This window comes from Aspergillus aculeatus (genome assembly GCF_001890905.1).
Source record: "Aspergillus aculeatus ATCC 16872 unplaced genomic scaffold ASPACscaffold_21, whole genome shotgun sequence".
Taxonomy (NCBI): domain Eukaryota; kingdom Fungi; phylum Ascomycota; class Eurotiomycetes; order Eurotiales; family Aspergillaceae; genus Aspergillus; species Aspergillus aculeatus.
In genome coordinates, this window is record NW_017962996.1 from 481,994 (window position 1) to 495,369 (window position 13,376).

Consider the following 13,376-nt stretch of genomic DNA (forward strand, 5'->3'; position numbering starts at 1 on the left):
TGCAGGGCTGTACAGAGAAGGGTTGAAAAAGATGATAAATGACAACTCGGTTCTACAACACACAGTCGAGGGGAAATTTGAGCCCAGCAGGGGGTTCCGGAAGAGAGGAAAGCGACGCAAATCAACGGGATGATGTGCTCTTTTTTTGATATTCGCAGATCGCCTTACAATTAATTCCCCTTCCATCCCCGAGCTAGTCCTAGTTGGGCTTAGATTACCTACACGTGAGAGACTCTAATCTATGCATCTCAGCCACTGTAAGACTGTATACTTACTCAACATATCGATGAGGATCTTGAATCAACATTTTATACGGTACATACATTCAGTGCAAGTCTTCTTCAATGGTCATCAATCATGAGGTGCTACTATGCCTATACTGTACAATGATATTGAGGTACTGTAACTCGTATTCAGCACCTGCGTTATACTCAGCATACCAGTTCTACTCAGTCCTTCAGTGGTCCACCATTGAGGGAGTCTTATCAATCTTTAGATATGTCATTGTAAACCTTTCGTAGTTACCTATCTACCAATCCCCTACACATACACAGCCATGACTCCTCCTATTTAGCTTATCAACCACCGCTCCGATTCTAGCAACTTCTTCCCGCCCACACCAGCCAGCTGAGCCACCGCCCACGTGATGGCCCGCGGAGGTACCATGGCCTCCCTAAGCAACAGCTCCCAGGTACTGCCTACTGACTGTTACCTCAACCAGGAACCACCAGGGTGCTCTGGAGGTTGATCTTTGCATTCTTATCGTTGTCATCCTTCTCATTCAAAACACCTCCCTCAGTCCCTCCATCTCCCCCCACCAAGCTCTTTCACTTCACTCCCCTTGTCTAGGCCATCAGTTCATGTATGCCTGAGTTCAAGATCTCCGCTTCTCTGGAGGGCCACGGCGATGATGTAAGAACTCCCCCCTCCCGGCTATTGACGCTGACTTTGCCCACATCCACCCTGCCCCCCATTTGGCAATTCCCGACAACTGATCATTTTATTTTTCTTTCGCTGTATCATAGGTTCGCGCTGTGGCCTTTCCTCATCCGAATGCCATCTTCTCAGCATCTCGAGATGCAACAGTGCGACTATGGAGACTAGTGTCTACCCCGCCTCCGACGTATGACTACAACATCACTTCTCACGGGACAGCCTTCATCAACGCCCTTGCATATTATCCCCCCACACCCGACTTTCCCGATGGCTTGGTCCTCTCTGGCGGACAAGATACAATCATCGAGGCGAGGCAACCCGGCAAAGCTGCGGATGACAATGCGGACGCCATGCTCCTAGGCCATGCACACAATGTGTGTGCGCTGGACGTCTCACACGAAGGCGGATGGGTCGTAAGTGGAAGCTGGGACTCCACGGCCCGACTCTGGCGAGTAGGTAAATGGGAATGTGATCATGTCTTGGACGGCCATCAGGGAAGCGTTTGGACGGTGCTTGCCTACGATAAAGACACAATCATCACCGGTAGGTGCCATGTTGTTCTACGATCACGTCATCTCAGTACTAACAAATCATTAGGCTGCGCGGATAAAATCATCCGTATCTTTAATACCTCTGGAAAACTTCTCAAAACTATCAAGGATTCTCAAGATGTCGTGCGAGCGCTGTGCAAGCTTCCTCCTTCTCACCCTTCCGGCGCGCACTTCGCTTCAGCAAGCAACGATGGAGTCATTCGACTTCACACCATACAAGGACAACTTGTCGGAGAGCTTCATGGTCACGAAAGTTTTATTTACTCGTTGGCTTCCTTGCCTTCTGGTGAGTTGGTCAGCTCTGGCGAAGACCGGACGGTCAGAGTGTGGAATGGCATGCAGTGCGTGCAAACGATAACACATCCCGCCATCTCGGTTTGGAGTGTTGCTGCTTGCCAGGAGACTGGGGACATCGTCACAGGTGCCAGTGATCGGGTCACTCGCGTCTTCACCAGAAGCGAGGACCGGATCGCAAGTGCTGAAGTACTTCAACAGTTCGAAAAGACGGTCAAAGAGTCCGCGATTCCGGAACAGCAAGTCGGCAAGATCAACAAGGAGCAACTTCCCGGTGTTGAGTTTCTCAAACAGAAATCAGGCACTAAGGACGGCCAGGTACAGATGATTCGTGAGACTGATGGTAGCATTACTGCCCATACGTGGTCGATGGCATCTCGCGAATGGATTGCGGTAGGCACAGTGGTCGACTCCGCTGCCAGCAGTGGAAGGAAGATTGAGTACTTGGGTCAGGATTACGACTATGTCTTCGATGTCGACGTTGAGGACGGCAAGCCTCCTCTCAAACTACCATACAACGTCTCTCAAAACCCATATGAGGCCGCAACCAAGTTCATTCAAGACAACGAATTGTCTATGAACTACCTTGATCAAGTCGCGCAGTTTATCGTTCAGAACAGCCAGGGTGCCAGCCTCGGCCAACCTAGCCAAGGCCCGACACCTGCTGGTGCCGACCCTTGGGGAACAGAAAGACGCTACCGTCCTGGAGACGGACAAGAATCGCAAGCTACCCAGCCTCCGCCGGCCCCGGAGCCCCGCCCCAAGGTCCTCCCTCAGAAGCAGTATCTGTCGATCAAGTCCGCCAACCTCAAGGTAATTGCTAAGAAGTTGCAAGAGCTGAACGAGCAACTTGTGTCATCTGGATCGAAAGAATTGTCATTAAGTCCATCCGAGCTCGAGACCGTGGTTTCTCTATGCACGCATCTAGAATCCTCGAGCTTGAATGAATCGCCCATCGCAGGTACCGGTGTTGTCTTATTATATAAGGTCGCAACGCTGTGGCCTACTTCGAGCAGGCTCCCCGGTTTGGATCTCCTCCGCTTACTCGCCGCCGCCACTCCTGCGGTCGCTAGTGCGGACTACGATGGGAAGGATCTTATCACAGGGCTACTTTCAAGTGGAATCTTCAACTCTCCATTGAACGTGAACAATGCAATGCTATCGGTTAGAATGCTGGCGAATCTGTTCGAAACGGAAGCTGGTCGCAACCTGGTCATAAGCCGATTCGATGACATTTTGCCTGCCATCAAGTCTGCTTTGTCCGCCAGCGGATCGACGCCCAATCGAAACCTTACAATCGCTGCTGCGACCCTCTACATCAATGTCGCCGTCTACTTGACCTCTGGAGGCAACGAAGCGGCTCCTGAGTCGTCGGAGAAGGGATTGGTGCTTCTTGCAGAGCTTACGCAGATGCTTCAGGGCGAGAAGGACTCCGAGGCAGTCTACCGTAGCCTTGTCGCATTAGGAACACTGGTCAAGGCACTGGGGGAGGAGGTCAAGGCCGCGGCAAAGGAGGTATACGATGTGGAAGCCCTTCTCAACACCATCTCGAGCTCTGGACTAGGGAAGGAGCCGAGAACCAAGGGCATCATTGGTGAGATCAAGGAGTCGCTTTCGTAGGGCGAGCACTTGGCTGAAGAGTATCTCTCTGAGTCGATAGAGAGTTCTTGATATTCTATATCCATAGGGATTATACATATTGGTTAACGATAGCGATGCACACCTGCATGAAATTAACTATTGACTAAGTAACCGTCATGTCCTTTGATTAGAGAGGAATACACAAGGTTGGACTGCCCCTATGGAAGGTAGATAGCACCCTCAGACCGCTTGTAGATTCATTTTCATCCCACGACCCTTAAATCCAGGGCACACAGACCCTCCCTTTGTACTATACTGATGAAAGCTCCCCCCCCCCCTCCCTTACTCATCGATCCTCAGACACCTTCCCCTCCCCTCCTCAATCTACAACCTCCCCTCCGCATCCACCCCAACCTCCAACACCTGATCTACCCCCTGATAATTCGGCACATCCAACCCATACTTCTCCGCAATACCCCGCGTCAGAAACCTCCCGCCCACAAAATGCCTCCCGCGGTAGAACTTCACGCACGGCTTCGGCGCCGTCAGACTGATCAACGCCTCCGGCATGAACTTCGCTCCCGGTCCCTCCCGCGGCGGTCCGCTCTCGATGTCCCACGAGCTGGGCGCGTCCACGCTCAGCACCGGGATCGACGCCGCTTCCATCTGGCTGATGATCTCCGGGAACGGGTCGCGTAGCGGCCCCCCGAAGCTGAATCCGAAGATCGCGTCCACTAGCAGGTGCGAGGTTTTGATGGCTTCCGGCAGGTCGTGCGTGTCGTTCAGGATCGGGATGGAGAGGTTGTGGAGTTGGGTTTTGAGGCGCTTGTGGGGGTTAACTTTAGGTTGCGGTTGGGTTGGGGGTGAGGGGTAGGGGATAGGGGATGGATGGGATTGAAGTTTGACTTACCTGGTAGAGCTCGTTTTTACCTTCCTTCGGGTAGTAGATTGTTGGGTTGTAGCCGAAATGCGCGAGGTGGCGCGCGGCTACGAGGCCGTCGCCGCCTGGTTTGGGTGAGGTGGTTAGGTCCGTGATGGTGTTGTATGGGACTGGGTCATTGGGGGATAAGATGGGAATGGGGATGGGGATGGGGATGGGCTATGGCGCTGGCGTTGGTGAAGGTGGTAGGTGGTAGGTGGTAGGTGGTAGGGATCGAGTGCTCACCATTATTCCCGGGACCGCAAAGGACGAGAATGTTCTTTCCTGCGCTCGGGGGATGGATGCGGTATACTGTTTTTATCTCTTGCGTTAGGAATGGTTTGTTGCTGAATGGTGGGCTGGCTGGAATCGGCGCGCACCTGCTTGAGAGACTGATAACCCCGCGAGCTCCATGAGTTGATCTAGAGAGAACCCGCCGGTCTCCATGAGATCCTTGTCCAGAGAAGCGGCATCTTTGGAGGAGAGAGCCTATTCGCAATCACCACGATGTTAATGACCCGAGCTCCCTCTTGGTGGTGTAGGTTGCAGCTCATGAGCCGACTGACCTTCAATGACATTTTGGCTGATGTACTGAATTTCCGGAATGAGGCCGTGAGAGGAAGTTTCCGCCTTAGAATGGAGGAGAGGAGCATACAAGCGTGTCAATTTTAATCTAGTGAGAACAGCGTTGCACAGGTCTTCAGTGAGGCTATTCGAAATGGATCAGGAGAGATTTAATTGTAAAAGCTACTCAAGCTACAGCACCATGATTGATAGATAAGTGTTCGCATCGATTGCATTGCATCATTGTTATCGATGTTCCCCACCGTCCGGCGCTAGTCCGACTCGGGCGTTGAGTCCGGACAAACTGATCCTCCGGACAGGCTGGAAACTGCCGCGGAGTCGGAGATCGAGGGTCTACTCCAGCTCATTGTTCAGTTGAGATCTCCCTTTGCGCTGGCTCGGTGACTTCTCAATCTCTTGCAATTGAACCCGAATTCCTCCAAGATGGTCGTCCGTATTCGTCTGTCCCGCTTCGGGAACAAGCACCAGCCCTTTTACAACATCGTGGTTGCGCAAGCTCGGTAGGTGAAGTTTTTTTTTTTTTTTTTTTTGTTGGTCTCTTCTGAAGCGCATGTGCTGCTACCGAGGCGTCCTGAAAATTGCTCCAGCAGCAGTCTATCGATGAACCTGAATCATTGCGCTAACATTGAATGCTCGCTCAGTTCGGCCCGCGACTCTAAGCCCCTAGAGGTCATTGGCACTTTCAACCCCGTCCCTCAACGTCCCACCGGCCTCTCCGACGAGGAAGCCCGCACTGCTAGAGCATACAAGGATATCTCGCTCGACCGATCTCGAGCCAAGTACTGGTTGGGTGTTGGCGCACAGCCCAGCGACGGTGTCTGGAGGTTACTGCACTTGGTATGCCCATTTTCCAGGGGAGGCTTTTCCCGCCACAAGACGGACAGCCACGACGAGGAAAACCACCTTTTACTGACTTAGAATGTGCTCCCAGGCCGGTCTTATTGAAGCGAAGAAGGTTCCAAGCAACTAAGCCAAAGGAACGCGTCTACATCGTTCCTTGATATATCTGTTGTACATTTAGCACGAGGCATAAGGCACTGGAGCTCTGGGCCGGTCACCCGGTCGAACAGTGCCCGTGACGCGTGAGAAGAGACGGAAGAGAATCCGAGGGAAAGGGCAAGTTTGGAGGGCATAGATATCCCTGGATGTTACACCTCCTGGCATTACTTACTGGCGTTTATTGAGAGAGTGATATACATTTGGACACACTTCTGGGTTGAGAATTTATGTACATTATGTGCGCTGATTATGTGACTGCGTCTCGCATTGTGATTAATAGCAATTAGCATCGGTTTTGTGATGGTGTTATGTTCTCATTCTTCTTTCCACTGAATCCTGTGTGCATGTGTTGGGCATGACTCTTGGGGTGGGTGCATGTTCAAAGAGTCTAGAACTGGAGTAAGGTAGTTAGTACTTCCTTACTTTGATTCAGGCTTCACTGCTGGAGTATGTTTCCTGTTGTCTGTGGTTTGTAGTCTGTCACGGGTGTACTTGTTCTTTTTCAAACAAGCCGTTCAGAGTCATAATAGCGGAAGTAGGACCCGAGTAGTACTTTTTGGTTGCGGTCCTTGCATTTGAGGTCTGGCAGGTGACCAGGCAGGGAATGACCGCCCACCACAGACACTTGCCCTTGGATTAGCACTGTCATGATGCTAGCTTCCCATCGGTGACCATAAACTATAAGGTTCCCAACGGCATGTTATATCAACATGTCAGCGCGTCTCCGGCATGATTCAACAAATACCTCACAAGCGGCTGCAACCCATGTATCGGCTTCACAAGTGCCATCCGGTGGTAACTCCGAATTACCTAACATGCATATAGGCATCAACGGCCAGGCAGAAACTGCTACGGCGACCATTTACCAAGGCCGACCCAGTGCCTTATTCTTGGTGTAAACAAGAGGCTCGGACATGGAACTCCTCAGCTTTCACCATGGGCAGGGGTTGACCCTGCCCTGTCTGACTGCCGCCCGATTTGTAGCAGATCTACTTTCTGCGGACAGTTAACTCCAATCTGTCCAGTCCTTGATGCCGGGCTTTTTCTCCCCCCTCCCCCTCCTCTTCCCCCCTCTCTTCTACTTGTTGCTTATTGTTACAATTGCCGCGCATCGAAATCAGAGCTGGGCCAATCTAATTCAGGGGACAGGCGCCGCATCAGCCAGTCCGGAGGCCCATCTGTCTGACGGGCCGTGGTGATTGGCCGTCCTGCGGAATTCCAGGCAGGAAGATCAACATCAGAGTTTGAGCATTCTCATTGATCCATGGCAAGCCACACACATATCCAGGGCCTGCTACCTTTCACCAGATAGGGTGGTGGCCACACGCCTATCTCCTCTCCCCCACCCACCACTGTACAGTTCTGAACTGTACTTCTCATGCCCGCGCAGGTTGGAACTAGTCCGCCAGACTCTAACTAGGTACGACTAATCCGTTTTCTGCTGCTTTCGCCTTTCATCGGACTATATCGTGGTTGGTTTGTCGGAGCGACTAGCGGCCCCAGAAAAGGTCCAGGAAGGTCATCCTGCCCCGACTTTAGGTATCTACTGTACATGTCGGCATGTGGGTTTTTCCTCTACAACAAGGTGTATTGGGGGGCTTATCGTGTCGTCGGGAGAGAGGTTGTGCAGGATATGGTGGCGGATCTAGACAAAGAGAGAGGGAGAGAGAGAGAGAGGGTGGGTGGGTGGGTGGGGGGAAAGAGGGAGAGCAAGAACTGCGCGACCCAGATCTGATCCCCTGATTCCGTCTTTTCCCTTGTCAATAACAACAACAACCACAAGCCTTCTTCTTCTCCCTTCGCAATCACATGATAGGAATCTGGCCTCAACTTTGGCAGACTGCAGGCTACGATCACGGGCCCTGAATCTTCCAATGTGATGGATTAATTCAAGTTGAGATCCTCCCAGACTGGTATTCGTCCGGTCGATGCATGCATCTCGGGCCGAGTTTCTAGACCCCAAGAGATACAGGCCGTCGGTTTGGGTCAGTCAGCAGTCTTGTCCTGGTCACATAGCGATTGTCCCATTTGGTGACTACTATGCGAAGATCACCGCTAGAGCTTTGCATGTTGATCTCTACCTTCATTTTTCCTCTTGCGCAATGGAGACACCGAACTGCAACGTTGGAGCCGCACAGCAAGAGGCTCCTGGTGGCCGGAAACCACGGGTCTCATCCATGGGCTGGCTTTCTGTCGTACAGTGAAACTTGCTCGTGATCAGATGGGAAGAGAAGATTTGGGTTCTTCTCTGACATGGTTGAGATACTTGTTTTAGCTTTAGCGTATGAGAAAGCATTCGTCATATACGGAGTACGAATTGCAGTTGCGCCCGCCGTTGAGTAATTACTATGTAGTAGAGTAGGGAACAGGGGTAGCAGAAGAGAGCAGAAGGTACTAAAGAATTAGTTCCTGGGTAGTTTAGTTGATTGTTGATTAGTTAGTGTTGGTTAGTGCTTCAAGCAGGCAGCCGGCATCTGAAAAGAGTTGCTTGCGTGCTAGATTCACTACTAAGGTTAACTAGCCTCGGAGCGTATTGAGTGTTGGTGGGATTTAATCTTGTCATCAACTGTCGAGTCATGCCGCCACGGATAACGCGGGGTTCATTCCAGGTTCCGAGCGTTTGTTTCGCAGGGTGTGTCGGGGAGCCAGGACCCAGATCGACCACCTGTTCAGCCGTTCAGTATCAATTGATTTTGCTTTTGATTTTTACTGTTCTCTTCACGTCCTCCCCCTTATCGCGCGAGATCATCCCATCCGGGCTAGACTTGGACAACAGAACAACTGGAGTTGGCTGAATTGGTGAATGACGAGGATAGTAATTTCGATATTGCGATAGTGCTAATTAGTTAATGTATTGTTTAGCTGCTGAATCAGCCACGTCCCGTTGGCCTCGGCACACGCACTTGCCTCCACGTTCGCATCCGTTGTGGCGGTTGTTTGCGTAGAATTAAATGGAGCTGCAATCGGCATCTCCTTGCTTGCATATCTCACTCTCCGATGGCAGGCCACTCGCACGCAGTCAGTCGGCTGTTGCAGCAAGCAGCCGCTCCGGAGAATCAAAGAGGCTAGAGAGACAGAGGTAATGATTGATTCATGGTCGTGTTGTTTAACCTAGTACTCTGTAACTTACTCCGTACTATCATCATCATTTGCCATCACTATCCCTAGAATACAGTACGTACAGTACTCGTACTTGACGACATCACACTTTCCCGGGGAGATCGGGAATCACTGGGCATGTTTTTAGTCCCTGGTCTTTAATATCAAGTCGCGTGTCGTGTCCATCTCGAACTGCCGGGTCGCGCTCGAGCTTCTGGCACGCTCGTTGGACAGCATGAAAGTGGAATCACTACCTTACTGTAACTAGTAAACCACCTTAATAGTGCATGATAATAATGATAATAATTTACCTACTCCGTACTATCCGTACCAAAGTCCCTCATTGAACGGACCGAGTGAGTGAGTGAGTGAGTGAACAGTCGTCCTCGAGCCAGAGTCCCAAGGGACTTCCGATTATTATTGCCCATCATTTGCAAACTCCTGGAACGGAAGCAGACTGGATCCGTGGAAGAAGACGAGAACGAACACTCACTCTCTAGAACTGATCCACCATCGATCAGTCTTCTCCCCTCCCTCCCTCTGGTCTGTCTCTCTGTTTCTTTCTCTCTCTCTCTTTTTGACTACCACCAACACATTACCTTCCCCCCTAAAACCCCAAGGACCGTTCCGGGCTCGATTCATCCATTCATTATTGGCATATTGCTCTTCTTGTTTGTCTGGGACGGACAGACGGCCGAACTGCCACTCCCTCTATTTTTCTCGCTTTTCTCTTTTACATTGTTCAGTGACTCTCTACTATTCAACTATCCTTCCTTCATCTCTCTCTCCCACCCCAGTCCGTTCAGCCAGTCATCATCATCACTATCATTCTCCTTTAACATCATCATCGCCGCCGTCATTCCAGGGTCACCACCTCCATCATAGCAAGCCTTCTTCGCCTCCAGTTTCTACTTAATATTCGAATTCTTGAGCATAATCTGTTTGCAAGTCATTACTCGTTTACTCACAACATCCTTTGATCGCTGTTGAGGATCAATTTGACTACTTCATACTTCTCTACTTTGCAACTTACTACTTCGATATTACTACTGCTACTTAACTAGGCACTTCCCCCTCCTCCACTCCAGCCTGCTTTCTTTCTTTTCCTCCCTCCCTCTCTTCCTCTCTCTCTCTCTCTTTTCTGTCCCGCACCCACTCATTCCCTGTCCTTTTTCCTCTTCCTCTTCCTCTCCCTCTCTCTCTCTCTACCTCCCTCTTCCCCCTCTCCCCCCCCTTCCAAAACCGAACCTTATCCTTTCCCCGATTAATCTCTCTTCCCTCCCAATTTCCACACCCACTTCCCTCTTCCCGTCTTCGGTTCATACTCGTCATCCTCTCCCACCTTCCACTTCCCATTTCCCTTCCATCCTCCCTCCTCCCACTCACCCGTCTCATTTCCATTCTGCATCTTCCTCTCCTTTCATCATACTCTACCCACCCCCCACTCCCCTCCTCCCCGCTAATACACCACGCCTTCTTCTACATCACTATTGTGATCATCAAAATCATTTAATCAGTCCTTTCACATTTTCACGTCTTCTGATACACACCATTTGCTCGTGTTATCATTCCGTTTGAGGTTTCAGCCATTGTGTCGTCGCCGTCAATTCCTCATTCTGTCGCATATCGCCTCCTGAACGCGGCCGAACGCGGCATTTCTATTCCAGTCGCGCGCAACCCAGCATCTCACTCATCACACATCTCACTTACCTTGGACTATCATCTGCTACTAGATCACTTATACGTGATAAGTTGCTTGCGTTACCGTTCCAGCTACTAACTCTTCCATTGCTGGCTTCTCCAGCCGGTGCCGCCTGTCACCCATTTGACTTTCGCTCCCTTGCCTTCCTAGAGAGTCCGTGCTCCCCCAGTCTGCTCGTGGAATTTCATCGATCGATCGACTTGACACGTTGATTTATCCCTCTGCAAGGCATGAGTGGAAGTTCGAACCAATCCACCCGCACGAGTCCCGGCTCTTTCAGCACCACTCAGCGCACACCGTCTGTATCCTCGGGCGCGTCGCCGACTCACCAGTCGCTTTCAGCTTCTCAGCCGCCCTCGACGGCCCAGAATGTGATGTCGACCGACGTGTACAATCCGCCCGCGTCGCAGGCCTCTTCATCGCTAGCTCCTACGTTCACTCATCCCTTCTCCCCAATCGCGCCCTCGTCGTCCTTTGACACTGTCGCTTCGACCACCATGCGCTTCGCTGATTCGGCACAGTCGCTAAACGGCTTCGCCCGTCCTGTCAATGGGGGTGGTGGGATAATATTGATGCGGAAGCTTCCGCGCAACACCAGTCGCGAGGCTTTGCGCAGTATGCTGCTGTTCGCGAAAGACCTTGTGGAAGCTGAATTCATACCTTCTGACCATCCGGAAGATAACGGATACCTTTGTGCAGTCGCGCGCTTTGGCACGCTGGCCGCTGCTGAAGAGGCGCGAGCTTTGCTCCATGGAAAACCGAATTCCAAGAACGATGCTACCATGATTGTGGAGGTACTGACCGGTCCAGTGGGATCATCCCTGGCACCTAGACGGAACACCATTGATCACACTGCAACCCGCAGTCTGTTGGGAGGTGTCAACGGAGCGTTATCGCGTCAATCGTCACGGTTCAACGGAACCTTTCAGAGTCTGGAGAAGCTCAGCGCGACAACCGGAGCTGCCAACGGTGATGGTCTGCCAGAGTCGGGTTCCCGCCTGCACAACATCTTTGCTCCGCAATCACCACTTGGAAGTGGGGTCCCTGAATTGCCTCGTGTCAGCGGCAAATCGATGATCGATCAAGATATTGACGAAGACACGGGGGAACTTCTTAAGGACCCGGTTGGCTATGCGGAAAACGGACATTCTGGTGCCGTATCAGCTGGGCGCCGTGCAACGAATCCTCAGATTTTGAGTAATCAATTCGCCAATATGTCCCTGGCGACTAACATCTCGTCGCCACCACTTCAGGGCTACACTCCTCAGAACTCTGCGCATATGGGAGTACCTACCCCCGCATCCACATATCCACAAGCAATGAATAACATTGGAGCCGGCCACGGGTTTCCCTACGGCAACCCGCACATGCACCGCCACAGTCTGCCTGCTGCGAATCCAAATGACATGAACCCGCCTTGCAATACTCTTTACGTTGGTAATCTTCCGCCGGATACCTCGGAGGAGGAGCTCAAGGCTCTATTTTCTAAGCAGCGTGGCTACAAACGTCTGTGTTTCCGGAACAAACAAAATGGTCCTATGTGCTTTGTGGAGTTCGACGATGTGGGTACTGCCGGAAAGGCGCTCAACGAGCTCTACGGCTTCAAATTATCGAATAGTATCAAGACTGGAATCCGACTGAGCTTTTCGAAGAACCCTTTGGGAGTGCGTTCCGGACAACCGGGCTCCATGAGTGCATCGAATACCATGACCTCTCAAAACGGTGTACCTGGCGGCAGCAGCCTCGGTGGGATCCACAATAGCCATGTGTTCTCTACGGTCAGTGGCCCGCCACCTGGACTATCAGCGCCTCCCGGTCTCGCTCCCCCCATGGCGTTGAGGAACAACGGCCCTATCCATCCGGTCAGCAACATGCATGCCCCCATTCCCACTAATGGCGCCTTTAACCCCAACTCCAACCCGGGCCTTGGAATCCGGACCAACTCCTCGATGGTTTCACCTCCTCCGCCGCTCACCGGTGGGGCGCCGAATTTGGGAGGGTTCAACTTTTCCTATCCGGACTACATGATGGGCCGCTAGAGGTCAAAAGAACAATTCTACGTCTCTGTGGAACACTAGATGTCCGCGATGCTTGATGACCACTGGGCTACCTGGCGTATTGGGGCGATTATTGTTTTTATAAGTTAGATTAGCATTTGGAGGGTCACCTTCCTCCTCGGAGTAAGGATTTTGGGCCCTGGACACTTTGACTTACTTGCGTGATTTTCTTTTCATATTGCACTCTGATAGCATGGAAACAGGGGCGCTGCTTGCATGTCTGCTTTTTCTGGAGGGGAATCTTGCATCTGCGTGAGGATTTTACATTGATCAAGTCCCTGTTGCGTTGTTTTATGCACCATCTTCATACCCCGTGTCTGTGTCTTTTTTTTTTTTTTTTGCTTTCTAATGTGTTCCTGCTAAAGATTGATCGATTTACTGCGCTTTTTCGTGTGCATTTTCCTGAGTCAATTCCAATCATAACCACCAATGTTCGCAATTGGGGCAAGGCGTTGACATGGGTATACACTTGAGACTTCTGGAAGGCTACTGTTGGCTAGCTGCTGCATCGTCGCACGTTACTAGTACCATGATTCAATTTGGCATTTTCCTCACAGCGTCATATCTTCTTGTATTGGTCATTGGTTGGCTCAAATGGGACACTTTGTTCTTTTCTTCTCTCTCTCACTCTCTCTCTCTCTCTCTCTCTCTCT

General features: G+C 51.4%; 4 protein-coding genes across 4 annotated transcripts; 3 read left to right on the forward strand and 1 right to left on the reverse strand.

Moving 5' to 3' along the window:
• The first annotated feature begins 599 nt into the window (after nt 1-599).
• On the forward strand, nt 600-3,704 carry ASPACDRAFT_127417 (WD repeat PLAP family protein). Its single transcript, XM_020197021.1, has 3 exons — nt 600-912; nt 1,026-1,479; nt 1,534-3,704. Exons 1-3 carry the CDS (start codon nt 865-867, stop codon nt 3,399-3,401), a joined length of 2,370 nt encoding a protein of 789 aa, XP_020051669.1. The 5' UTR covers nt 600-864; the 3' UTR covers nt 3,402-3,704.
• ASPACDRAFT_127420 (NADHX epimerase) lies at nt 3,688-5,054 on the reverse strand. Its single transcript, XM_020197022.1, has 5 exons — nt 4,848-5,054; nt 4,662-4,770; nt 4,528-4,593; nt 4,273-4,367; nt 3,688-4,187 (listed from the first exon to the last, which is right to left on the reverse strand). The coding sequence occupies exons 1-5, from the start codon at nt 4,857-4,859 to the stop codon at nt 3,747-3,749; spliced, it is 723 nt and encodes a 240-aa protein (XP_020051670.1). The 5' UTR covers nt 4,860-5,054; the 3' UTR covers nt 3,688-3,746.
• Nucleotides 5,055-5,276: 222 nt separating this feature from the next.
• On the forward strand, nt 5,277-6,170 carry ASPACDRAFT_82175 (mitochondrial 37S ribosomal protein bS16m). Its single transcript, XM_020206043.1, has 3 exons — nt 5,277-5,366; nt 5,508-5,703; nt 5,798-6,170. The coding sequence occupies exons 1-3, from the start codon at nt 5,290-5,292 to the stop codon at nt 5,834-5,836; spliced, it is 312 nt and encodes a 103-aa protein (XP_020051671.1). The 5' UTR covers nt 5,277-5,289; the 3' UTR covers nt 5,837-6,170.
• A 4,726-nt stretch (nt 6,171-10,896) lies between these two features.
• ASPACDRAFT_36722 (RNA-binding protein) lies at nt 10,897-12,705 on the forward strand (the record flags this gene model as incomplete). The annotated part of the gene is made up of 1 exon (XM_020200235.1): nt 10,897-12,705. One exon carries the CDS (start codon nt 10,897-10,899, stop codon nt 12,703-12,705), a length of 1,809 nt encoding a protein of 602 aa, XP_020051672.1.
• Between the last annotated feature and the right edge of the window lie 671 nt (nt 12,706-13,376).